Source organism: Enoplosus armatus, chromosome 10, assembly GCF_043641665.1.
Source record: "Enoplosus armatus isolate fEnoArm2 chromosome 10, fEnoArm2.hap1, whole genome shotgun sequence".
Classification (NCBI taxonomy): domain Eukaryota; kingdom Metazoa; phylum Chordata; class Actinopteri; order Centrarchiformes; family Enoplosidae; genus Enoplosus; species Enoplosus armatus.
In genome coordinates, this window is record NC_092189.1 from 12506226 (window position 1) to 12532733 (window position 26508).

At 43.3% G+C, this 26508-nt stretch overlaps 4 protein-coding genes across 4 annotated transcripts; 1 reads left to right on the plus strand and 3 right to left on the minus strand.

Moving 5' to 3' along the window:
• Positions 1-6667: 6667 nt before the first annotated feature.
• LOC139291787 (uncharacterized) lies at positions 6668-8969 on the minus strand. Its single transcript, XM_070913893.1, has 4 exons — positions 8549-8969; positions 8122-8240; positions 7851-7968; positions 6668-7683 (listed from the first exon to the last, which is right to left on the minus strand). Exons 1-4 carry the CDS (start codon positions 8967-8969, stop codon positions 6689-6691), a joined length of 1653 nt encoding a protein of 550 aa, XP_070769994.1. The 3' UTR covers positions 6668-6688.
• A 7646-nt stretch (positions 8970-16615) lies between these two features.
• On the minus strand, positions 16616-18341 carry mif (macrophage migration inhibitory factor). The gene is made up of 3 exons (XM_070913257.1): positions 18162-18341; positions 17061-17233; positions 16616-16908 (listed from the first exon to the last, which is right to left on the minus strand). The coding sequence occupies exons 1-3, from the start codon at positions 18267-18269 to the stop codon at positions 16842-16844; spliced, it is 348 nt and encodes a 115-aa protein (XP_070769358.1). The 5' UTR covers positions 18270-18341; the 3' UTR covers positions 16616-16841.
• Positions 18342-18671: 330 nt separating this feature from the next.
• Positions 18672-23354, plus strand: LOC139291809 (uncharacterized). The gene is given in 5 exon segments (XM_070913916.1): positions 18672-18832; positions 19334-19656; positions 20829-21166; positions 21723-21870; positions 21975-23354. Coding segments are annotated over 4 exon segments (1833 nt in total). The 5' UTR covers positions 18672-18832; positions 19334-19352; the 3' UTR covers positions 23018-23354.
• A 305-nt stretch (positions 23355-23659) lies between these two features.
• On the minus strand, positions 23660-25052 carry LOC139291810 (endonuclease domain-containing 1 protein-like). The gene is made up of 2 exons (XM_070913917.1): positions 24750-25052; positions 23660-24259 (listed from the first exon to the last, which is right to left on the minus strand). Exons 1-2 carry the CDS (start codon positions 25050-25052, stop codon positions 23660-23662), a joined length of 903 nt encoding a protein of 300 aa, XP_070770018.1.
• Between the last annotated feature and the right edge of the window lie 1456 nt (positions 25053-26508).

Genomic DNA, 26508 nt, shown 5'->3' on the forward strand with positions numbered 1-26508 from the left:
AGATCTGACCCTTTTGCCAAACCCAAGGCAGAGAGGGAGAGGTGAGAAATACTACAGATGTTTTATTGTTTCCAGTATTCTTTGACACGCTGTTATATCTTTTGGTATAACTCTGTAGATTGACTAAAGCTATAAAGACATATTTGGATATCATCAATGTTATAGTTCTGCATAAAGTATCTAAAGTTGTTCCTTTTAAGTCCATTTTGCAATTGTCCCTGTTCAATCTGTTGTTCACTCAATTAAGAAAGGTGATTTGTAATGGTGAAGAGGGTGGTTGCACAAAATTAATCATTTTGGTAAGCGATTAAGCATTTAAGTAATTTGAAGTACAAATGCCAAACACAAGCTGGTTCCACCTCAAGTATGATACTTTTCTTATTTTTTCTGAGTTAAATCATTTTAAATTGAATGTCCTTGAGTTGTGTACTGTTGTTCAGACAAAACAAGCAGTTTGAAGACCTCACATTGGGCTCTCAGAACCTGTGATGGCATCTCCACTATTTCTGACATTTAACAGTTATAAACTAAAAACAAATCAATTCATGGAACAAAGGGATAGATTAATCAATCAAAAATAATCTTAAATTGTAGCCCTGGAAACTTGGGTTTTCATTTAACCAATTGAATAAATAGGAAATAAAATGTCAACCTACACACCATGGTAGTACATACGCTAGCATAAAAGATGTAGACACAATTACACAAAGGATATGGTAGTTTTGAATTGATTGCAGTGGGAATAAAATCATAAATAAATCTCTTCAGGTTTAACCCCCATAATTTTTCTGTCCTTTGACAGTTGACGGAAAACACCTGCTGTGACATCACTGATTAGCATTTAGCCAGAAGTACCACCTGCCGGAAATATTCAACCCATAGAGAGCCACACGGCGGCAGTTTGTAAGACATAAACAAACAGAAATAACTAATAGGTAAACATAAAGCAGCATTAATCAACTTTCGGCTATTTTGGAGCACAAAACTCTCCAAACACGCTCCAAAACATTCTTGACATATTTAGCCGTAAAGCATTTCCTATTGCTAACGGTTGCCTAGTAACTAAACATTCAGCAGACACACAGTGTTTCTAGCCGAATTACTGACGTTCACTGACCTTTTAGCTCTGGCTTGTCCTCCACCTACAAATGAGAAGATAAATATCTGCTTTACCTTGCTACTGTAGATGTTCAACTTTCCTCACCAGCTAGTAGGTATTGTCTGTCTGCATTTGGTGCTGACAGGTAACCTAGTGCGGATACAGTAAGTTGAGCTTGTTTGCTGAAAACAGTTGCCTACTGCTGCTGGAAAACGGGGGTTAAAAACTGAAACAGGATTTAAAACTGGGTGATGATTCTCTGTTTGTGGAGAGAGAAATGATGGTGTTGAATTTTCCACAGGTGAAAAAAAAGTTTTTTATTTTGGGTGAAACAAGCCTTTAGGGTTTTTTTTTATTTAAAAGATGTGTTTGCACAACAGAGAAAAGCCAATGAATACATTCTGTGATCAACGGCTGATCAGAGATTACACTAAATTTAAAAATCCATTTGACATGTTTATTTCAATGTCCTAAAATCCAATTATTTTACTAGAAAAATCTTAGTGGCATGGGGCACAGGCAGTTACAGTAAGACAAACACTAACATCATCAGCCAGACTCCCTAACATGTCCTCAGTCTGGCACTGTAACATCCTCACCATCAGAGTAATAATCCCTTTAACACAGTAATCACCATCATCATCATCATGTGGCAGGTTTGTCCAGGTACAGTAAATCTGGCTCTGTTTGTTAACCTGCCATGTCTGACCCTGGGCCTGTGTGACAGCAGTCTTGGGTCTGTCTCCCGTAGCGACTGTGCCATTCAGCCGTGAAGGCTTGGCCTCGAACTACTCCCGTTACCTTGGTGACAGCAGAGTGTGACCACCCACCATCCCCAACGTCACTTGGACCCATTGCCCTGGAGTGAATCTGAGCTGAACTGTGTCCTCACATCATCTCCTTCAGTAGAGAGGGTGGGGGTCATCCAAGTCTGCACATTATCTTTTTTAATAGTCAGACTGGGAGAGGACACAACACTCTTAGTTGAGGAAAGGATGTTCTGTCTTGATTGCTGGGGTCTGCATTTTATAGTGAACATTTATGGTGAAAAACAGATTCAAAATGAAGTGAAAAAAAGTGGTGATTTACAGCCGATCTGTTGAATCGCAGAAGACTCATGTTTAGTTCACAGATCAGTTGTAAGTAGCTCCGACCCTTAACATAAACAAAAGGGTTGTGCATAAGATTTCTAATGACTGTTTATCCCAGAGTTTAAGACATTAAATATTTATCTGTGCTCAGCAGGAACAGAACCACAGTGTTTATTATTATTATTATTTTTATTCTGAAGCTTTTAATATGTCATCAGATCAACAGACACAGAAACACACTAAAAAATGGACATAAAGTAAACCCACATTCATCTTGTCTCAAAAAAATACACAAGTGGTACCCAGGAGTTTTGCATGTAGACTGAAAGTTTTTCTAAATGTATGACAGATATTAATTATTGTACCCATCTTTGGAAACAAGGCCTAATATTTGTCCTCCAGTCTTTGAGAAGCAGATGTTTTGGCTAGTCTCGTTCCCATCATCAAAGCTGATTGTATGTGAGAGGGAAGTGATGTCTCTGTGTGGAAGTATAATTGTTTTATATAGATTGGAAAACAGGTCAAACATAGTGGACACTCCCATCCTCACCCCTCTCTTAGCGGTGTGTAAGAGAAGTGGAATATCTGTTTCTGATACTGATAAATGGACTTAACCTTCTGTAGAGGGAGGGAGAGGACTTTGCGACCCAAACACAATTCAGGCAGTCGACATGATAATGATCAGCATCATTCATCAGAAGCACCAATGTGTCCAATCAGACGCAGCAATGCTTGTGAGTGTCTGTCTCTGTTGACCTGCTGCTTCTCTCCTTTCCCACCCCCACTCCAATGTGCAGACACAGGGTTGCTTAGCAACCCAAGAGCAGCCTATGGAGAACACGCACTCAGTCGTGCAGACACTCACACACACGCAGACTTGGAAAACCCAGGAACTCTGACGGAGGAAGATAATGTACTCCCACTCCACCCCTCCATCGTGCTCTGTGACCCCCAAAATGTGAAGAGAAACAGGCAACTCCACTGCTTGGAGGAGATTCAACCTAGTAACCGTGACCCAGTGACTGCTCTTCAGTGCCTTGGATACATACACACACACACACACACAAAAAAAAACATGTACACATAAAGTCCACTGCATTCAGAACCTCACTTACTATTTTGTGATTGTGACTGATTACTGATGGATTTAAGCCGGCAGCCATGAAATCAGCATTTCCAACAGACAAAGAGCTTTAGAAGATGAAAGTTAAAAGCTCTGCTGCGTCTCCCCAGTCTAACACTATTAGCACATTAAGCGAGTGCTTAAATACAGTCAGCAGACGATGGATCAACTCAGTGCCTTGAGCGGGAGACAGCACTGTAATCCCCTAAAGGGGGGTTTCACTACAGTAATGGCAACCCGCATGAAACCACAGCCCCTGGGGAGTGGTGGGACTGGGTAGATTATGAGCAGCCTTGGGGCAACGCTAAAAGGATATAAGGGATAGCACGACACGCACACAGAAAGAAGCTGGTAAGTGTACACACGTAAATACAACCATAACATGCATGAAAACACTCACTTCAGCATGTTTGAAAATGGAATCGATGAAGACAGTTAGGTGCATGCACATACAAAAAGAAACACATACAATATCCAGGAGTATAATGTGACTGATTCCTCACATGCACATATACATCTCCAGCTGAATGGGGGTAAATATTTCCTCCTCCTTTTTTTTTTTTTTTTTTACATCTGTATGACATGTTTGGGGAGGAGGGTGCAGTAACTGGGTGTCAGGGGGATAATTTTACTCCTGGAGGATTATGGGATGGTGATGGAATGACTCTTTGGGCCAAGGGCAAGGAGATGGCAGGAGGTTGAGTGTGTGTTTCTTTTTCTTGGTAAATTAAAGCAGCAGCCTCGGGGGCAGGAGAAATAAACTGAAACATGGTGACATAAAAGGTAAAGAGCACATTATAGCCTTATCCCTGCAGGAGAACAGAATGATAACACCATGGCCTGGTGATAAACACTGACTAGGACATGGTTATTATTACAGGCAGATGGTGAGAACAAACAGAAAGGTCTAATGTAAACCAAGTCAAATCACTGGAGGAATGGACTGTGGACCCATTAGTCCTGGGTCAAATTATTTTATATGGTTTTACGCAGTGCCAGAGGGCAAACATGGGTAAAAATTATTGTTTTGAGTGGGTGTATTGATAAAATTTCTACATACAACGCACCTTTATGCAATGCATTTATCACATAAATTCAAAGCACCCCTAGTGTTTAGTCCTTCCAGTCTGGTCAACTGTTCATTTGTTGCCCCCCCCCTTTTTTTTCTTTAAGCAGCTTTGCTTAAAAAAGGAGATTACACATAACCAAATATACAAACAGAAAACACTGCAAAGCCTATGTGAGCCCTGCCTATGAATACACACACACACACACACACACACACACGCACACACCTATTTTGAGACCTAAAATCTGCGTATAGATTTGGGTTTCTATCTGGCCCGACGCTTTCATCTGCACATAAATACAGTACTTATACAGTTCATTCACCTAAATGGTCTGTAAGAGCCTGCAGCTTTACTTCGTGGGGATTCAATCCTCTCACATTAACAGAAGTTTACGCACGCACGCACATCTGATCTGACTCATAAATCCATAAATATAAAACTCTATAAGCAAGACATGCACCCATTCCTATCAATGTTTGTCTTTCTCTCTGTCCTGCATTAGAGCCATGTAGGGTTGGCCTTTGGCTGCGCACTCTTAAAATGGTTTCATTTTTATAACTGTGAGCGTAAAAACCAGGAGGAGAGACAGGACACAGGTGAGCCCTGGGGGAGGGGAGGTCACTGGATGTGATCTTTCAATGGGCAAACCAAGGACTCAGCAGCCTGGGGAATACATGGGCAGAAGCTTGGCCAAGCCTCGCTCAGCAGTTGAGACTGTGTGTGAAAGGGAGAGTGAGTGAGAGACGGGGTACAAATGTCTCATCAACCTCCACACATCCCATGTGCTCGAGGCATTTTAATGTAGGTATTTGTGTAAGTGATAGGGCACAAAACACACAGCAAGGCTGCAGCAGTCTGAGGTAATCAAATTGAGTCGGTATTTTCCGAAGTTACAGTCTTATTAGTACAAAATCCCTTCTTTGTGTTTCCACCATCCAGACAGTGTTTCCTTGTTGAGCAGCAGTGGATGGATACCAATGCAAAGATTACATTTCAAACTAAAAACAGGGTACATTTGGTAGATACCCACTTGATTTGACTAATTCAGGCTACTGAAGCCTCATATAAGCTTCTGCTGGACTTTTGCAGGGATTGATGATACACGAGGGCATGTGAATATTGTTTCATGACAGACTTGAAAATATGTGAACCTATCCTTTACGAGAGGCTGAGTTAAAAATGTCATGGTTCAGTTAAAGGTGATGGCTATAACAAAAAACTGCTCACGTTTTTACACACTGCCAAACTGTAGCTCAGAAATTCGATTTTGTGACGGTAAACACAATAACCCAAGGACTCTCACAATCACATTTTGACTTTGCCTTATATGCACATGCTTGAAGACCATGACCATGAGAGAGATGGCATGATGACACAAGTGCATACGTCAGGGAAAAAGATCTGAAAATATAGGGCACATGGTAAAAACATGCTGAGAGCAACACTTTTATCAAAAATCTATTTGCAATGCTGTCGAAAACCACTTCTATAAATCCTTTGTATGTTGACACTGCCCCCTGGTGTCTGGCAAAGAATAGTGCAACAACATGACTTCACTGTGCAAAACATTAATGTTTCAGGCTGAGATCACATAGTTTGTCCGTGAGTATATTATTTAATTTCACTTTGCAAAAACAGGATGTAAAATAAAAGCACAGTTCTTCTTTAACAACACGTATGTCATGTACTTGTTGCATTAACACGTTTCCAATTTACAACACAGTCAAAATAAAAGTTTGAGGAGAAGGGCAGTACATAAGCACAACTGTGAAGGAAGAGACGTGCTATCCTACCTCTGCATGCCACGTGTCTAAATCTAATATCAACTAGACTCTTTATTAGCTTTATGAAAAGCATTATTTTGCAGTTATTTCACTTCAAGTAATGTAAAGTTACTCAGATCTGTTCAGTGACTTTCCACTGAGAGGGAGGAACATCATTGGAGGATAGGGTCATCCTGGAGAAAATACGTTCTTTACAACAATAGCCAATATTTCTTATTCACGGATGATTATATCCAGTCATTTACAATACAGTTAAATACAAAGCTTTTCCTTTTAGTGTGACCCATAATCCTGACATTGAATCATACTTAAAAAACTCAAACAAAATTTACTTTACATAAAATAAAATGTTATGGTGGTTAACGCTATGGTTGTCCCACATAAAATTTGAAAAACAAAAATAATAAAACAAAAACCTTAAATACTTTCAAACTGTTTTAAGTGTTCAGTAATAAGTTTAAGTGGGACACAAAAGGCAATCCTGAAACAAGTTCCTTGGGTTTAAAAGTGCAGAAATATTTTCAAATGGGATTAGGGCCCATGTCAGGCTCCTGCTGATCATCCATGTAGTAGGGATCTCCTTGATGGACTCTGTGATTGTGCACCCTCAGGTTCCCCCTGTGGGCAAATCTCTTCCCACACTCTGTGCAAGCAAAGGGCCTCTTCCCCATGTGGACATCCCGTTGGTGGGCTCTCAAGTTCCCACTGCGGGCAAAACGTTTGCCACACTGAGCGCATCCAAAAGGCCGCTCGCCTGTATGTGTGCGAGTGTGCACAGTAAGCTCAGAGGGAGTGAGGAAGCTCTTGTCACAAAACTGACAGGGGTGCAGTCGGACTCCTGTGTGGCGTAAAAGGTGTCTGCGCTGGTGGGAAGGGTAGGTGAAACACTTGGTACAGTATGGGCAGGTGTAAGGTCGCCCGTTCCCTCCACCAGGAGCTGCAGGGTGGCTGAGAGTGTTTGTGTGTCGCAGCGTGAGCGACTGCGAGTTGGACTGTGGTCGGAGAGGGTCTCTGTTGCCAAAGGTTGTGACCCGTCGTGTGTGATTGATGGGGCCTCTACCGCCCCTGTCGTCTCTGGGTCTCCATGGTGATTCGCCAGAGGGGGCTTGGGGTTGAATCTGCCGAGCCCCCCTCTGCCCCACGCCCTGGCCCTGCACTGAGTTCTGATTAGAGTTCTGGTTCTCAGGCTCCTGGTCCAGGAAAGGGAAAGAGCTATCGTCATCTTCGTTGCTGGTCTCGTCAGAACCAAAACCAGGTCGGAAGCAGGGTGCGTCTGTGCCAGTGCTGCTGCTAGCTGGACCAGAGCAGCTGGTGCCATCTGCCTGCAGGTTCTCCAGACCGGACACCCCACCTCGGCTGGCGTCCAACCCTGGTAACCACTCCCCTGGTTGAGCTAGGCTTGGGTCAGGCCTGGGGGAGCAACGTCCGCTCTGGGATATGGAGAGAAAAGGGGTGGAGGCTTGATCCTGGAGGGGTCTGTGGTCTGCACTGCGACTGCTCTGATCCCAATGAGACACTGCAGAGAAATTAGGGGGAAAAGGACAATTGATGCCCTTTCATCTAAACACCTATAATAAAATACCCTTACACTCAGAAGAATTTCAAGGTCATCTTTAGCATCGAAAAGTCAATTTTCAAGTCAAAAACAGTCAATGGCGGGAGAAGAATGTAGTGCCTTCTTACATTTGGCCTTGGCTTGTGTGGCAGACAGGGTATCTATCTGCCGCTGGTCCACAGAAGCAAGGCTTCCCTCTGGGGCTTGGACTGCGACAGACCCCAGGGTATGCCGTGATCCAGCACGCTGTGGAGAATAAGCAAAACAGGTCTGTAAGATGCTCATAAGCCAACAGCAAGGCAGGATCACTTTGTGCTCCCTGTTCAGAAATCATAATGGCTTAATGACTTCAGTTTATTTAACAGCCAACTTTTGAATCAGGACAGGATCTGGTCTGACCTCATGTTTTACTGAAGCTCCGTCCTGGCCTGTGACCTCCTCTTTAAGCCCGCTGAGGCTCTGACTGAGTCCGTCTACTGGGGCTGAATGAGAAGACACATCCTTTCCCACATTCAGCCCTGTGCAAGAAAAGTGTAGGTCAGTGTTTTTCAGTAGTGAAAGTTCTTAAATGCTAGATAATCACAGACAAAAAAGGTAAAGCTTAATCTTAATCTTTGCAACCATGCAAGACATAGCAGGCATAGATAAAAAGATAGATTGGTTTGAGGTACAGCCTTGGAAACAAGATTATCCTGGACTATGAGCATACTGAATGTTTGTCCACTTGTATGAAGCTTTTTTTTTATTCTTCTTTCCTACAATGACATTGACCAAAGTGGGTTGTCCAGTTGTCCTGACTTGAATAAGACCAAGTGAGCTGTGTTACCTGATCCTGTCAGGGTCTGCTGCCTCAAGCTACCATCTCTGTCTCCTGATGACATCTCCCCCTCCTCGCTCCCTCCACCCTTCGCCTTCTGCCTCCTCTCGACTTTCTCCAGCTTGCCTCGGAGGATGGAGATCTCCTCTGTTTTCTGCGCTAGCTCCGCCTGCTGTTCACACAGGCTGCCCTCAAAGATCTTTGCGATCTCGCACACAGCGGCTGCCAGCAGGGAGTCCATGACGGTGGCCAGTTGAGTGTGGAAAGCACTCCTCACAGACTCCATTGTCTTTTGTTTCAGTGGTGATGTTTTAATATCAACGACTGATTGACACCGCTGTTTTCTTCTATGGTTGGCCTCCAGAGGCTGTTGAGGGACGATGTGGTTACCACTGTACACTCCTCTGCTGTGGCATCTATGAACTGCCATGAGATGTTGCCATGCTAAGTAACTACGCCACTTCCATCGTCTTCTATCGCAGCTATTTGCTTTTATAACCTCCTTGTGGTTAAATATATCTTGATAGTCAACCTGTGCGGCGTTTTTAGCGATCTCAATACAGCTATGGTGTCAATGCTTTATCCTATAAGCTAACGCTACTGTTATGTACAGTGATGACAAGTAATGCGGTGTAATGCAGAGAGATAGTTTGCATAGTTTAAGTACATAAACACAGTCAACGCCTATCAAGCTGCAAGAAAACAGGCTGTAAACAGGCAATGCATTCGGTGTTAGCTAGTGTAACGACATGTTAGCTAACGTGTAAACAAGGGAGCCAATGAAGCGTAGCCAGTCCTAGCCCGTTCTAGCTAGCACTCAAGCTAACTGTGTAAATGCAATGGAAACAACCAAAGACGCAGTTCAGCAATGGCTCTTGACAATCGGTGGCCAAATATCTTCAATAGCTAACATTAAAACCATAAAAACACTTCTGTCACATTCAAAGATGTGGCGACTCGTCGTCCGGCTAGCAGGTTGGGGTCTCTGATGTGATAATCGTTACAAGTCTCGCGATAAGAAAGCTGAGGAGGGATTCAGATACTGCAGATACAAAATAAATCATGTGTAATGTTGTATGACAGACATTCAGATTAATCTCTTACTACAACCTTACATTTCTGGAAACTCCATAATTCACATTACTCAAACAATATACAAGACAAGGTATAAAATGTTTTTTTTATTGGGGTTATGTTGAAAACACTTATTTAAGAAAAAAGAACACTAGGCTTCTAAAACCATTTTTTGATGTCCATGTGGATCAATGCAAAAAAAAAAAAAATACAACCCATACAAAATAAAACTTCGCAGTTAAAACCGTAAAATATGTTCACATCTGCTCTGGCTTGTTTCAGAACTCAAGCATCAGATGAAATAACTTTGAATGTAAGAAGTCCTCAACAATGGAACATCTTCAGATATCTGTCAAGTAACAGGAGAGATAAATACAGTCAATTGCAAAGCCTTGCCCAAACGCCTGACTCCACAACCGGGCACATCACCAGACACTCTGGAGCAATCTGAAAGATTCTTTGAGTGATTTTGCTAAAACCCATAGACTTGATACCAAAATAGCACAAGCTCTGGTTAAGGCAAACAGTAGAGAAATACGTACAGATGTCTGAACATTTACTTTCAGTAAATACAACCAGGTTGGGGGATTTAACGATTGTGTATACTGTGAGACGACCGATTTTGTTGTACAGCTTCCACTGAGGTAGCTGTTTTTTTGGTATGTATTTGACCATTGTAGCCAATATTGTTGTAAAAGAGCAGGTCTGCTATAAGGCAATATTGGATTTACATGACTTCCATCAATGTGATGAAATACCTCGATTTGTTAAGAAAGAAGGAATTAATTAGCCAAAAACACACATTTCCATCACATATTTTTTCTCTGTAAATGGTTTCTGAATTGGGTTTCCTGAAAGAATTTACTGTATCACAGTATGTGTCACTATCACAATATAAGATTATACATGTGCTGTGTATGTTTTATTCACCTACCCCTGTACAAAGTTTTTCACATTATTAGTGAATATATTTGTAATATTAATAAATGTTCTTGGTGGTGGACTGGACCCCTCTGTACATCTGGACTCTTACTTTAGATTGAAATGACACAGTAAGTGTGATGTTTAACTACAGTCACTATCAAAAGACTTGCAGGGTTCAGTCTGTGGTTCTATTCCATACTGCTGCATGTGGACAGGATTTCAATGAAGTATGCATTTTTCATTTGGTATCAAAATAGCTTGCTGACTTGACATTTGCCGAAACCCTTTATGTCGCCTGTCTTTTTATTACTGGTTTTACAGTACTGATTTAACCTTTGACAGAGATGGAGAATATGACAACAACATCTCAAAATAGAAAAACAAACAAACAGAACAGCTGAAAAAAATGTTAAATGCAGGAAAAACCCCATCAATCATTACATGCTTAAATGACAACATCCAGTGTTTCAGTTTCCACAGACAGGTGATGCTAACTGTACCCTGGCTTTCTGATTGCAACGCTCCATGTGGTTTCTGAGGCGTCCTTCAGTGACAAAGCCTTTTCCACAAACCTTGCAGAAATTAGGAAAGTTCCTGTTACAATTAGACACATGCTTATTATAACTTCTTTGTGAGGTGAATTTCTTCACACACTTCTCACACCGTATCATGGGATTATGGTACCTTTTTTTGTGTATGTAAAGCTGTCCACGAGAACGAAACTTTGCAGGACACCTGTCACATTTGATGGGCTTCTCTCCTGTGTGGATGCAAAAGTGTTCAATCAACAGGTATTTGTTTCTCGTGAGCTTCTGACACAACAGGCAGGTGAAACCATTAGAGCAGCGTGTGCCCATTGTTTGCCATCTTGAACTGTGCCTTTTGTCTGCTTCGCGTCCTCTCTTAACTTTGGTGTGGTTGACTGCTCGACTTGCATCTTTGCTGGGAGAAATCAAATCCTCTCGATCATCTTCAATCTCCTCTAAAGGTTTGGTCCGTGCAATGCCTGCATTTGTCTCACTGGAACACACTTGGTCTTTGTGTTTTCTCGTTATGTGCATTTTGAGAGCCCGATTAACACGGAATCTCTTTGGGCACATGCTGCAAGGAAATGGCCTCTCACCAGTATGAACACGCATGTGCTCTTTGAGCCCCCAACGTGAACAAAACTTTCTGTTGCAGTGTACACAGGAGTGCTTTTTGGTGGATCCAGCTTTCTGAACAGATGATTCACTGTGGTTGCTAGAAGAAGGTGTGCTTTCCTTAGTAATGATCACCTGTTTTTTGCTTGGTGACGTTGTTTTTTCTTCATCACAGGCCTGAGGCTTTGGAGGGTCAGTGGACTGTGCTTTTTTTGCCAACAATTTCTTGAGTCTTGCACAATATTGTTTATGACACCTAAGCGTACTCGGATAAGGGAACTCTCTTTTGCAACCTTGACACCTTTTGTGTAATCGTGCATGCACACTTCGACCAAACTCTGTATCAAATAATTTCTTACAAAACTTGCAGGAGTACCTTTTTTCACAGTTCTTTCCCACCCTCTCCTGTTCTGTAGACTTGGACTGAGATGCTGTGATTTTTCTTTCCTCTCCTTTACTCTTCAGTGTATTTTCTTGCTCTTTTCCTCTTAAAATTCTCCCTCCTCGTCCTGTAGGACTGCCTGTTAGGTCAGTATATTGCCGTTTGATGTCATTTCTTACTGTTGGATGTTGAGTTCCTTTGTCATGCACTGGTAAGCTTCCACCCATAATGTGTTTGTGCCCTTCGTTTAATGAGGAACCTGTGAAAGAAAAACATTGCAAAAAAAATGACCAGTGAAAAAGGAGAGGTGACATGAATATAACAAAACAGTCTATTATGACTGCCACTCCACACATTTGTAAAAAGGATTGTATATCACAACCCGTACTCTGGATAATCCACAGATCACCCTGAGCAGTTTTGACAAGAAAAAGATTCTAGTGTATAGACAGTCCCTATGAAAACTCTTTACAGTGTGTTCTGTGGATTATTCAGAGTTACTATCTGGAAAGAGATGATTCTGCTGAATTTTTTAAACCTAATGTTTGACAACATGTTGCATGAAGAGACAACCACTCTAGGTCATTTTGGTGAACCAACCCTTTGTGGATTGTGGATAACAGTACAGTTCTTTACAGCACAAAATAATGAGTGAAAGAATTAATTAAGAATGAAACTCACCTCTTTTGGATTTCCTGCAATGCTTTGTTTGGGAGTCAATGTCACAGTTAATCACCTAAAATACAGATGTTATTGGTTATATCTCCAAGTACAAAGAAAACAGGTATGTGCAGAACTGTGTCTGTATAAGCAGGAATTAATGAGATGAACTCTCTGGATGATTTTGCCACCACATCCAGATTTCCCCCTTCAGTTACACACCTCCTTCTTGATGATTGGAAGTTGCCACAGAGGAATGGACAGCTGTCGCAGTCTTATGCTGGGACACATGCTGTCGTCCTGCTTGGCCAAGGTCTCGCAGCCCAGGGGAGCACACCAGTCATCAGGCACTGCACAAACCCAAACACAAAGACACAAACCATAAGCCGTATAATATCGTGATCCATTTTACTGCAATGTTGTCGTAAGAAATTTACATGCACACAGTGAAAAAGGCTTTCTCCTTGCTACCCTCACATGAATTTAAGACTGATACTGGTTACTGTACTTTTACTGTACTTGAAATCACTTGTCGCACATTGATTTAACACAGGGGGTCACCATTAAACTTATTAAGCACCTACTGACAACATCTGGCAACACCAGAGATGTTTTAGGTGTGCCTTAGTAAAGGGCGAGAGTATTTTGTGCAATCAATTATTTTGTGTATTATATGCATTTGTACTTATGATTAGTTTCCACTTTTTCACTTTGATGTCTTTTTCTGAAAACGTCCACTCGGGTGGATACTACAATGGTCTTGAACACACTATCAAGTCAGGTAATAAACTTGGAGTTTCTCTCTTTACTGGTAGCTCTCCAAAAAATACTGACTGTATTTAATCATAAATTGTCTTTCACAATAGAAAGCAGCATATTTTGTCAAGTTATTCACCTCATTTAAAGACTATACCTTCAAAGTCAATCTCAGGAACATCAGAAGTTTGTCCAGAGGCATTTAGAACATCTTCAGGCGCTGTTTGGGTTTCATTCATCTGAGTTTTATTCATTACCGCTTCCCTGTTGCCTCCACAATCACTTTCTCTCAGCTTGACCTCTGCTGTCTGTAACTTTATTTTAAGTTGATCAATCTCTTCTCCTTTCTGCGCCAGCTCCATTTGATGGTCATGTAGGCTGTTCTCAAAGATCTTCATTATTTCGAACACTGTTCTCTTCAGGACCAAGTCCATGGTTGTAGTCAGCTGGGTCCTGAATACTTCGGTTAGACAGTTGGACATCTTTGAAGATGGCTGGCAACAGCTTACAGGTGTCCTCGATCAGAAAGACTTGTGTGATGCTGTACTGGTACAGCACTGTACCTGTCACTTGTCCCCTATTCAGAGAGATAAGAGATCAGGTTAGGGTTGGCTACAAAACATCACGGTTGAGGGCTGCTGTCACTGCTACTGGTGGTGCAGTGGTTAGCACTGTCACATGGGAAGCAGAGTAGGGTAGAGCAGGTTGGAGGTTCGATCAAGACACTGAACCCGAAGTTGCTCCCGATGGAGATCAGCACCTTGGATGGCAGCTCGGTTGCCATTGGTGTGTGAATGTGTTCCAGTCCCCATCGAATCATTTATTTTCACTATAATTCCATCCAAGTAACACAATGGCATAATGTATGACTATTTTAGTCATGGGTCTCATACACTTTCTGTAATAAAACATCTAAAAGCAAAATCTTATCAAATGCGGTCCATGGTCTAATTTGTGTCAGTTTAGGGGTCCTTGACATAAAAAAGTTAGAGAACCACTGGCTTAGACAATACACACCCCAGCCACAGCCTGTTCATCCTGCTGCCGTCTGGCAAATATGTATTTAGCCTAATTGCAGTTCCATTAAATCGAAATTATAACTGCAATTATAATATCAATAATTCAAATCACCGACTGCTCATAGCCTTTAAGTATGCAGCACCCGGATAGAGGTGGTACTGTTTCACATGAGGACATTTGTTTTAACTTGAGGAGATACAGGCAGACAACACACACCGTAACACAGTTTGAAGCTATTTCATGCCGGTATTAGGGAGGACCATCAGGAATTAACGTTGTTAAAATGTATATGCAGTTAGCAAAACCAGGGATGCTGGCTCACTGATTAGGAATGAAACCCAGTTGAGTTGCTTAACCTATCATTTATCCTACATCACTTCTCTTTCTGAAGCACATTGCTGTTAGCTAACGATAGTTACAAGAGGCAGGCAGCAGGCCAAAATTCAGATCCTGTTACGCACAAGTAGCGTTATTAAAAACAGCAGGAGGCTAGTAATGGCAAAAGCTGCAAAACTATGTTAGAAGTTAGAAGTTACTATGTTAGGTTAAGTACACATGGCGGGCAATGACCGTGTATGCAAAATACTGACCGTTTGCACGAGGAGAACTCCCAACCTTAGCCCGGGCCACAGAAACTTTACTACATGAACAGTAAACTGGCTCAGCCACACCTAACATCTAAATAGTAAATCAGCTGCATTTGTTTCTTGTTAGTTCGCCAACGTAGCTATAACAACCACGAGATAGGATGTCTATCCGCCATTTCTATTCAACTTCCCCCAAGAGGATAAAGGGAGAGAGGGCAATGGCACGTCATTACTACGTCACTTCCCCTATACTGCTGTAAGTTGCCACGTATGATCCCGTGTATTTACTGTATGCTAAATATTTAAAAACAATAAAAATAAAAAAAAATAAAAAAAACTAGTTGGAATAGGTAGATATTTTCTTTCGCGCAGGCGCTACCTATCCGTTTGCTACCCAGCCGTCCAATTACCATAGCAACCAGTCTGGTTTGAAACGAGACGACACACAGCGACCGCTGGATCAAACGTACGTTTGAGCTGACCTGGGTCTTCATAGCTGTGTGTGAGGTCAGCTGTATTTCTGCCAGGTCCCTATGTGTAGCTGGTGGTCTAATATGAGCTTGGAGAGCAGTGATGACGTTTATGCTGTCAAGAAGTCAGGGTACAGTGGGCGTTTATAACATGCAGAATGCTGTATAATTGTGTGACAATGTGAAAAACAATACACAATCGAGTCGTTAAAGATGAAAAAACGAATCAACACTCAGAGGGCATAGAAATGTTGGTAATTTAAGTGATACAAACAACTCAAGTTGTCTTCTGGGGGGAATTCTACTGTCAAACGTCACAATGTACAATAGATTCCATTGAAATACATTATCAACTCTGTTGCCAAGTGTCCATAACTGTCAGAATGAAAATTCCAATAAAGTGGTCAATTTTAGGGATATTTTTATGATCCTCAATTTACCCCATTGTGGTGACAGGTAGAAGAGCATACAAACTTTTAAAAAGGATTAAATGCCTGCCATTTTATCCTCTACTTTGAGATTCTGCTGTAAAAAAAAAATGCAGGTTGATTTCTAAAATGTAATTACTGTTAGATTAGCTGCAGTTACAGGCCAGTTTTCTATAGAAAATATAGTTTTTTTTCTATTAAGAATAATTAATTGTTTGTGACTTTCAATATCAGAGTTCAGTACTTAAACCATAGCTCGAACACAAATCTTACTCAGTTAGGGCGTAGAGGGTCGAGGCTACAGCAGACAGGGCACTCTGTGCTTACGTAGACGACCAGGGAACAGCCAGGGTAGACAGGGAGCTGGTGTCTTCCGTCATGCCTTTTAGGCTACACTGATATAATTTAGAGCATTCCTTCTTCTGTAAGTTCTGTATGAATCTGCCCATGTATCAGCAATACTTTTGCATGATGTCACAGACTCTGATATACTGACATATAACACACATTGAATTTGCTTCCCCTTCAAGGCTAAAGGACAATATCCTGAGGTAGACTATTTCATCAAAAAATGGGCTTGTAAAATGTAGTGTGTCTTGGCCAGTCTAGACAATCAAGGAAAACAGAGATTCATTTATAGTCTACAGGGTTTGTTTTATTGCATTTAAATTGAAAAGAAAAGAAAACATCAGTGCAAAGCTAAAGGGTCCTGCTAAGTGCTTTTAAGATACAGTATATTGTCTATCGACCAGTGGATTACCAGGTGTCTTTACTTTGTCATTTTGTCAGTTTTAACTATGTTTGTACTATATAGGAAAATACGGGAATGATCTTCTATTTCAGTGTGTTGACCTCCATCTCAGCCAAAGGTAGCGTTGTTCCAGCCCACATTGGCTGCATCCATGTCTACAAAGTTAATATAAATCCTGAAATAGACACAAAGAGAAATAGGCTAATGAGATTGCACATTAACAGTGAGATACAGGGGTATCTGAGTCTATGTGTTTCTATCACCATGTTACCTTTACTTATCAAATGATAAGCAGTAAATGTACTGGTTGCTGTGTGTGTTTGCTACCTTTCAGGAGAGATGCCCAGGTGTTTGTTGAGCAGTCCACACAGGAGTTTAGAGTATTGCTTGTTGTGAGCGCCGCTGATCTTGCCAATACTGGTGAGGGAGCAGAGTGCGCAGGGGTCTCCCTTTCCTCCAAACATCATCATTTGGTCAGGGTTGATGTGCACAGCAATATACTGGTGTATGCAAGACAGAGACACAAAAGTGATGTCAGTCCACACTGGGTGGAGCAGTCGTGACTGGTGTCAGTTTTTGAAGATCTTATAGAGCCTAAATGTGACTTTGTCATTTCAGCATTATGAAAGGCAGGCACATATTAAGTATAGACAACAGTGAAGGTTGTAGTGAGGATTTTTTAAACAAATCCTCCCCACTGCAACCCCACCCCGAAGAAATTATTGTAAAGTCACCATAAAGAAAAACACCTGTCAAATGTTCTAATTATTTTAAGATTTTTTTCTCATTAAGTTCATTAATTTGACAGCTTAACTTACAAAATTGTTTCCCTACATATTGGTCTAAAATGCTCTTTAATATTATTCTTTAAAAATAAAAATTTAAAGATATTTAGTCTAAAAAATATGCTTGTTAAAATCCCCATTAGCATTACCCTTAGTGGTGGCTACACCTTACCACATTTGAAAGCTGGTTCCTTATATGTGGAATATTTATGTGCATGCTAGTTAAACCTTGGCCTATTAATGTTATGAAGTGTCATAGAGATCGCCGATACAAACTGTTCGTTTTGGATGGCAAATAATAGTATAAATTCAGTATCAGTTTGTATGACATGATGGAAGATTTGCTTTTAACTTTGAGTGTTTAGTGAACTGACGCCGCTGATCAATCATTTACCCATGCTAACTCTTTACAAATAACAGTCAAGTGTTTGCACACTTGCACAACAAGCTAACCTTATTCATTCAGTGGACATGCATATAATCTCTACTGTTAACTGCAGTCAGGTTTCATGTGTTGGTCGTATGGCACTCTGCATGTCAATTAAACCTGTCAAGCTCATCAAAAGAATGAAGGGGGATTTAGTTTCATAGTGATAACCAGTTGGGCATACGTCCAGCATGAATAAGCGCGCTCCTGGCCTACCTGTGCAGGTTTGCCCATGGCTTTGGCCAGCTCCTCAGTGGCCTCGGACAGCAGAGCCGCCGGAACATCGCTTTTGCCCACGTTGGTGTTGACCACGAACATCGGCATGATTCCTCCCTTTTAGTGCTGTCTCTCTCGCCTTTACAAGCTGCAGATGCTGCGACTCTACCCACAGGCGGAAATAAGGACGAAATCTTTGTCTTCCTCTCTCGTGAGTGTGTGCAATCATGTGAGAAAATGACCACAGCGCCTCCATCCATCCTGGAAGACATTTCTGTGGGCTCAGGGAAAACAAACTGAAAAGTATTCAGTATTAATTCCATATTTCATTAAAACAATGATGACCACCCGCTGTTGAGATTACATTAACTACAAAGTGATGTATAAAATCCTGAGTTTATGTTTTTTCCAGGGTGCGGCAGCTCTTGAGTGTAGGGTAATTACGGTACCGGGCATGCGCAGTGGTCTCAAGCATCATTAAGCAGAGCTGAAGGAGGCGAGAAGGAAAACAGTGGCAGGGAGAGAGAGGGCAGAAGTTGGATGGCGCTTTCCTTTGTCGCCGTGTCTCTGCGCTTATCTACAACGACTGAGCTCATCCGTGATCCGTGAAATCACACCGTCTGTCGTCGTTTCACGTCTCAGTTACTCCTCCGGATTTCATCTAACAAACGGTGCGTATACGAAGCTAAATTAGCCAGACAGCTAGCACGATCACTTTCCACCGTTACGGAGGGGTTGCTGCTCCCCTTCTACTTTAACATTATTGTATGTCGATCAGTATTTTAAGTTATTACAACAAGCTAACCTGACGCAGGTTGTGTATTTGGTGTTAAACGACAATACAGCCGCTGTTCTTTTTGAATATACCGGCAGTACAGCCTCTAATTAAATGGTAACAGAGATAGAATAACCTTAATGTTACTATGTGGATTCACTGAGCCCTGTCTCACTTTATTGTCCATATTATAAAGATTGTGTAGCTGCTAGCTAGAAGCGACAAATAAAGTTCATTATTGTAACTGGCTATCGATATTGATACGAGTGGATATATAATGTGGCTAACATATAGCTATGGATTCGATTAGACAGCGAAACTTTTGCGACCTCAGTGGTACAACTGTGTCATATGTAACTCATGATCATGACATCAACTGTTACTGAACCATCGTCAGGTCCGATCCTGCGGCCACGATGATGGAGGAATCGGTGTCCACATTCGAGACGCATCTGACGGCTGTCATGGACAGTCTGATCCGAGCCTCGGTCTGCGAGATCACCAAACTCTTCCAGGAGACGGTGAACGACTACCTGGTGGAGCTGTCCCTCAACAGGAGGGAGAACGAGGCTCTCAAACTGCGACTGAGGCTCACCGAGAACAAACTGAGGACCGAGCGCAAGTACGGGATGGGCTGGGCTGCCAACCGCCGCAGCGCCGGACTGGCGGCGGCGGAGGAAGGAGCTGGAGGGCGGCAGAAACGAAAAGTTGAGATGGCCCGTAAGTATTTCTGATAGCCTTCCCTCCCAAACAAGGAGGCTTACATCACCTTTAGTTTGTATCATGTGTAAAGCTGTCTTTGCCATTAAATGGCAGCTTGCTAAACATGACACATATTTCAGTGAGATTGTGTTTTTTACTGTGTGGTTCTTGCTGTGCAGTCAGGGTTTATGTGAAGACGCACTTGTTTTGTTGGAAACCATCTGGCAAGAGCTGATCTCTCCCTCCCTCCTCCCTCCTCCCTTCCTCCTCCGCCTCCTCTTCATGTTCGCTCCCTCTGTCCTTCACCTCCCCCTCTCCTCTCTCTCTCCGCTGCATTCTGTCCCTCCCACTCCTCTGTGCTTTTGCACACTCTCTCCCTCCCTCCCTTCCTGCCTTGCTCCTCTCCCTCCCCCCACCTCCTTCACTTCTCTCTTTCTCTCTCCAACTCTACCTCCTCCCCTTCCCACTCCTCTCTCCTTCACGCCCTCGCCTCCTTCCTCTCTCCCTGCCCCCACCTCCTCCTGCTCTGTTCTCTCCTCATCACGTTGCACACACACACACACTCCCCCCCTCATTCCCTCCCTCCCTCCCTCCCCCACCTCCTCCACTCCACTCCTCTCCCGCTCCTCTCCACCACCACCATAATTACACACTTCCTCTCCACTTCCACTTCTCCTCTGTCTGTGTCTCTCATTCCTCTTTTCACCCCATCACTCCTTCAACATGTCCTCCCTCTCCTCTTCCTCCTCCTCCGCTCCCCCATGGCCCCCACCAACTCCACTTCTCCCTCTCTTCTCTGCTTCTCTTGCTTTTCTCCTCCCCTTCACGTGTTTTCTCTCCTTCCCGCTCTCTTGTCTGTCCTTCTACGCCCCCTCTCTCCTCACTCGTTCATCATGCTCACTCCTCCTCCCCCTTCTCCCTTTCCTCTCTCCTACCCCCCCACCTCGCAAACTCCCCTCTGCCTCTCCAATCCCCTCCTCCTCATCTCCCACTTCTCCACCCTCTTCTCTCCTTCATCTCCCTCTCCTGGCCTCCCAATCATCTCCTCCCACTTATCTCTCCCCCCTCATATTTCATTCTCTCTTTTTCCTGTCTCCCCATGCCCTCTCTATCTCCTGCCCCCTCCTCACTTTCTCCTTCCGCTCTCACCTCACTCCCACCCTTCCTTCGTCTTCCTCTCTTCTCCACAGGAGGCAAGTCAAAGAAGGGCCCGGCGGCAGCCTATGGCAAAGGCTGGCCTGGAGGTGTGTGGGAGGAAGGAGGAGGAGGAGGAGGAGGCGGCAGCGGTGGTGGTGGTGGGGGAGGAAGTGGAGGATCTGTGGGGATGGTAGCAGGAGCAGGAGGAAGAGGGGGAAAGGAGGCCAAAGAGATGTACCTCATCCAGTTCCCCAGGGATGAAGAGGATGAGGGAGGGATGGTGGAGGACGAGGAAGGGGAGGGCAGCCTCAGCGGTGAGGGGGAGGAGACGGCCAACATCAAAGAGGAGGTGAGGGAGACAGGCTTTCTCAGAGGAGGAGGAGGAGGAGGAGTAGGAGGAGAAAGTGGCACAGTATTTCTTCACTGCTCAGCAGCTTCATATAAAATGAAAAAGAAAAAGATAATACGGAGAGAGTTTTTGTTTTTCAGCCATCAAATCACTGATTTGAGATGTCGTGGAAGGGAAGGCTATTGATTTGATATTTAGCTTGTTGTGTAGGGCTCTCCACATCTCAAGTGCAGCAAGCTTTTAGGTAGAAATACTACTAGAGGTGAGAAGGCGTTTGCTATTCCACCACATGACCAAGTCGCAGGGCACAGATCCACTCTTCACTTCTCTACTGCATTTAAATATTCAAAGCATGCAGACTGCTATTAGCCTGTCAAGTAATTTCAAGGTGTTTTTGATGGCTAATAAAATAGCTTTAATGAAATGTAACCAATCCTCTAGCTTTTTTCTCAGGCCCATTGTAAACATTGGTAGGGACATAACGTATAGCTGTGATGAGTGCTGCTTGTAAGTTAACAAGCCATTTTGAAAATTGCACCTTCTTCTTGGTTTTTGTCTTATAACTCTGTGCTTCTTAATGCAGTTTGCTCAAACAGAGGGCTATCAACCCGCCTCTCTCCGGCTAATCAAGGAGGCTTTGAAGATGGACCTGCCCAACAAGAATCTCCACATTGGCTCCAGAGCCGAAAGCGAAGGTAATGAGCACAGGACAGTCTGATTAAGGGAGGGAGGGAAGTTAGTGAAATGTTCAGAGACCAATAGTTTGAAAGAAAGTGGTAATGATTGCTTACACCAGCTCTATCTCTATCTCTCTCGTCCTTTCTCTGTCTCTACTCAGGAGACCTGTCAGATCGTCCCCCGACCCTTCATCCAGGAGAGAGAGAGGAGGAGGAGGAGGACTGGGAGGTGGGCTCCACAGAGCCATCGGAGGGGGGTATGACCATGGATGAGCTGAGGGGTTTGGAGTCTGCACTGAGGGCTGAGAGAGGCCGCGAGCAGGCTGCCATGACGTCTTCCCAGCCTGTCAGCCCTAACTCAGAGGGAGTGCGAGGCAGCGAGATCAGCCTGGCCCCCAAGTACATTGGTCTTGATGGAATGGAGCAGGATGGAGAGCTGGAGCCTCAGCCACCCACCCTGCAGAGAGAGGAGCAGATAGGGCAAGGCAGGTTGAAGGAAGCCGTGAGGGCTGGAGTGGTTGGGGGAGTGGAGCTGAGGTTAGGCTGGTCGAAGAAGCTGAGAGAGGGCGACTCGGCTGCAGTCGAGACTGGAGAGGATGTGGTGGAGCTGGGAGAGTCAGAGCACCTGCCCCATCTGTCTGCCCCAGGGAGTGTCGGGGAGAGCGGAGGGGAAGAGGAGGGTGGTGGGGACCTGCTCCACTTCTGCCCACAGTGTGGAGGAGGCTTCACCTCAGAGGCTGAGCTGGAGGAGCACCCCTGCCCACTAGGAGGCTCTCAATTACAGAGCAGTGGATCAGAGGACAGTCTTTTCCCGTGTGCCCACTGTGGCAACACGTTCAGCCACGCCTGGGCTCTTAAGAACCATGAGTGTGCCTGTGCCGCTGAGCGGCCGCACTGCTGCGAGATCTGCGGGAAGCGCTTCACACACTCACGCTCACTGGAAAGGCATCATCTGGTGCACACCGGTGAGAGGCCGCACCGGTGCCCTCAATGTGGACGCACCTTCAGTCGTCTCGGAAATTTGGAACGGCACCAGCGGATTCACACAGGTGAACGTCCATACGGGTGCGAAGCGTGCGGAAAACGGTTCAGTCGCGTGGAGTACTTAAAGAGACACCAACTCATACACAACAGTGAAAAGGCGACTCTCCAGTGCTCCAACTGTGGAAGTGGCTTTAATGATGTGGAGCACCTGAAAAACCACCAGTGTTTTTAGAGCCTCTCCTTCAAATCTCATAGAACTGGAAGAAAAAGCAGGTTTTTCATTGAATGTGATAGAATTTAGGTGATGAATGTGACTGGTAGATGCTAATTTTATTCTCAGTGATTTGGAGTTGCCTTTCTTGCTCACTAGTAAATAAGTAAATAAAGAAGGCAAATGTCCAAAGTTGACAGGAAGTCAGTTGTACAAGGCGTTTCTCTGTAGGAGGAGAAATCAAATCAATCTCAGACGTTCAGCCATTTTAATTTGAGGTGTTCTCCTTTGTATGTATAAAGCTTGTATTTATTTATGATGATCAATAAATTGTACATTTTTGTCTTTTTATCAATAATCATGTTAAAGTCGGTGCCCTTGTTATTTTTTCCTGACAATATAATTGACAGCTTGGTATTTTGTGTGTTTGTGTTTTGGTCATATCATTAAGAAATAAATATTTCTACTCATCAGAAGGCTCTTCACCCATTTAGTCTTGTTTCATTGTTTTATTGGAAAAGCATGGGGTTAGTGAGATGACAAGATGACATTGATAAGAGGGAAAATATGAATTTGTAACCAATGAATTCAGTCATTCAACAGTGTGGGTGGGGGGGGGGGGGGGGCTGCTGGCTATGATAGATTTACTGTGTGCAGTTATTGTTATTTACACTGCCCTTTAAACAGGCTGATGGGCATTTCCAGCCTTGTTCTCAAGATGCCTTCAAGGGTCTCTAAGGACATCCGCCTCACATCATAGCCTTGCATGCTGGGATCCACCGGCACAATCTCCTCTCCGCTGTTGCGGTCATTTCTTCCCACTGCAGCATATGTGGGGAAAAATGGCCTCACAGATTTAGGAAGGTTGGGTTTGTAGGATGGGCAGCAGTAAGCAGACCACATGTACTCTGGAACAGACACCCTGTTATTGATCCAGCGGGGTTCAGACTCATAAGGCATGACTCCAGTGATCACATACATCAACCCGTTGCAGTACGCTTTGGATCTTTCTAACACCTCCATCTCCAGTGGATTCCAGGTGTCTCTGTTGGAGCCTTCTTGCTGAGGGACAATGTTTGTCAGGGTGAAGGTGGCCTCACGGTCTTCCATTGTCTTCTGGTGCATGCTGGGATTGAGATGGCCCTTGGTGTAGCAGGAGTTGTTGTAGTCCCACAGCACCGCCTGGCTCCTCTTCACACCCCTATAGATTGATTTTGGGGCTGGGAAAGGCCACATATCTGGGCCGGCTTTGTGAGACACCAGCTTAAAGACAGAGAGACATGGAGATGCCACTTTTTAGAAGCTACATAAAATTGTTTTGCTGCTTATTGTGGAGTTTAATTGGTGTGTGAGTGTACATGTGCTTCTGTTGTGTAAACAGGTGTGTGACTGATTCAGTCATTAATTGGAAAAAACATAATTAATTGAAATAGAAATAAAACAAAATGGATAAAATGCTACTGTTTTTCCTCTGAGAAAAGACAACATGTGTGAGAACATTTATCTATATACTCTGCAAAGACTGCATTTGCACAAGTCACAAATTGACCACAATCACACTTAGAGTATTGAACAGGAACTGCTAGTGTGCTCTCTCTCACCACCTTACAACCCAAAAATAAATTCCTTTTAGATCTACATGCAAATACCGAATTTTCATGTGTCTGTGAGTTCTCCCATTTATGATTTGCATAGACACATTTAACTCCACACCAACACCTCAATAGAAGAACAAATAAACTAATTTTCTTACCTGTGGTTCATACTTCCAAGGGGTGTTGGGCCGTTTGCCATCTGCCGGGCTGAGTATGTAAGCAGAGTACAATGGTGTGCGATGCTGACGGTGATACAGGCTGGCAAAGCGGTACTGGTTTTTGTAGCGCTGGCATATTGGCTGATACTCTCCAGTGATACCCTGTGGTGGAGTTTCATCATAGAAGAATTTAAGGCACTTGCAGAAGTCGTCGCTGATCTCTCCAATGACCAGGCCACCAAACCAGGGTAGGAGAAGCAGCAGAGCTCCTGTTGACAACTTCAGCATCGCCCTTTGAGACATCTGGCTGTATCTGTGCTGGAATAAGGGATGCTTATTAGCGGACAGTGAACACACACTTTGCTCCAGACATCCTCTCAGACTCAAACTACTTACCTAGGTCTTTTCCTTCAAGCGGAGTAGAAAGATTTAGCTGTGTAACAAAACACTGACAGTAAACCTCCTCGTAGCTCTTCCGTTAAAAAGTCTCGGTTCAGCCTCTAAGGTTGGTGAGATGGTCTCAGCCCACAAACTACCACATGACCAAGTAACAGGTCTCTGCGCCCCACTTCTGCATTTTGAGAATGACAAGAAGGGATAGTACACAAAAGACGAAATTAAACACATGTAATTTATTTAAAATAAACCAAAATAAACAATGTGGTGTAGAAATCAATAACAACAGCAATGCGTTGATTTGAGACATCCTGTATGTGCTGTGGTGCTGACTGGTGCAAAGGGGGTGAAGCAAGGTGAATACCAGCTGGAGAACAAGAAAATGAGAGAGAGAGAGCGAGAGAGAGAGAGAGAGAGAGAGAGAGAGAGAGTAGGCTTATGGGCCAGTTTTTATAGCCTTGGTGATCAGTTGAAGACCCTCCACAGCGAGCAAACAACAAGAGAAAGAAATCAGGGCATATAGTCAAGGAAGTTAAGACCCATCTGCAACAAAAATGGGGATCGTATTTACAGATTTATACAGATGTAGAAGTGGCATTTGGATCTTTCCTGAATTAAGAATTAAAAACTTACATAGAATTTCAGATGAGATGTGAGTATTCACAGCAGAGATGCTGACAATATTATGGGCACTTTGGTGGGTAGAGGACAATAAACCAATCATATGTAGTAACTCAGCAGCAGCTTTAAATACAATAAGAGAAATCAAATCCAAGTCCAGACCTGATATACTGACAGAGATGTATCAAACATTATACAGAAGCAGGATGTGAGGTGAGTTTTATATGGGTACCAGCACACATGAGTGTAGAGGGAAACGAGGAAGCTGCTCATGAGGATAGAATAGAAATGCAGACTGTCAGAATACACTTCAATCATAAACAAGTCAGTGAAAGAAATGTGGCAGAATACATGGGGAAAAGAAACTTTACTTTAAGAAACTTACTTTACATTACAGAAAACAGCAAAAAAAAAAAAAGCAATTTTGCCCACGAAAGGAAAGATTCAGTTATTGTAACCAAGCTGAGACTTGGGCATTGTGGGCTGGCTCTGATTGGGAAACACTGGGATGGCTAATGTGAGTGTGGAGGCTCAGAGACAGTAAGACACATCCTCATCCAGTGCAAGAATTACTCACTTCAAAGCAGGAAGCCGTTCTGAGAACCCGGGATCAGCTGGAGAAACTGTTTTTAATCTGCACACTTTACTCAAAAATTAAGAAATTGATGGAATATCTGTACAGTATTGGACTACAGTATATAAAACATAAATATCTGTCAAAAGGAACATTAGTAACAAACAG

What these genes read in the sequence shown, in the direction of transcription:
- LOC139291787 (XM_070913893.1), bottom strand. Translation starts at nt 8,969, where the DNA reads ATGGCAGTTCATAGATGCCACAGCAGAGGAGTGTACAGTGGTAACCAC. An exon ending in GCAGACCCTGACAGGATCAG is followed by an intron (nt 8,241 to 8,548) that starts GTAACACAGCTC and finishes TTTCTTGCACAG; the next exon opens with GGCTGAATGTGGGAAAGGAT. An exon ending in CACACAAGCCAAGGCCAAAT is followed by an intron (nt 7,684 to 7,850) that starts GTAAGAAGGCAC and finishes ATTTCTCTGCAG; the next exon opens with TGTCTCATTGGGATCAGAGC.
- mif (XM_070913257.1), bottom strand. Translation starts at nt 18,269, where the DNA reads ATGCCGATGTTCGTGGTCAACACCAACGTGGGCAAAAGCGATGTTCCG. An exon ending in CCATGGGCAAACCTGCACAG is followed by an intron (nt 17,234 to 18,161) that starts GTAGGCCAGGAG and finishes TGCATACACCAG; the next exon opens with TATATTGCTGTGCACATCAA. An exon ending in CTGGGCATCTCTCCTGAAAG is followed by an intron (nt 16,909 to 17,060) that starts GTAGCAAACACA and finishes TGTCTATTTCAG; the next exon opens with GATTTATATTAACTTTGTAG.
- LOC139291810 (XM_070913917.1), bottom strand. Translation starts at nt 25,052, where the DNA reads ATGTCTCAAAGGGCGATGCTGAAGTTGTCAACAGGAGCTCTGCTGCTT. An exon ending in CTTGGAAGTATGAACCACAG is followed by an intron (nt 24,260 to 24,749) that starts GTAAGAAAATTA and finishes TCTGTCTTTAAG; the next exon opens with CTGGTGTCTCACAAAGCCGG.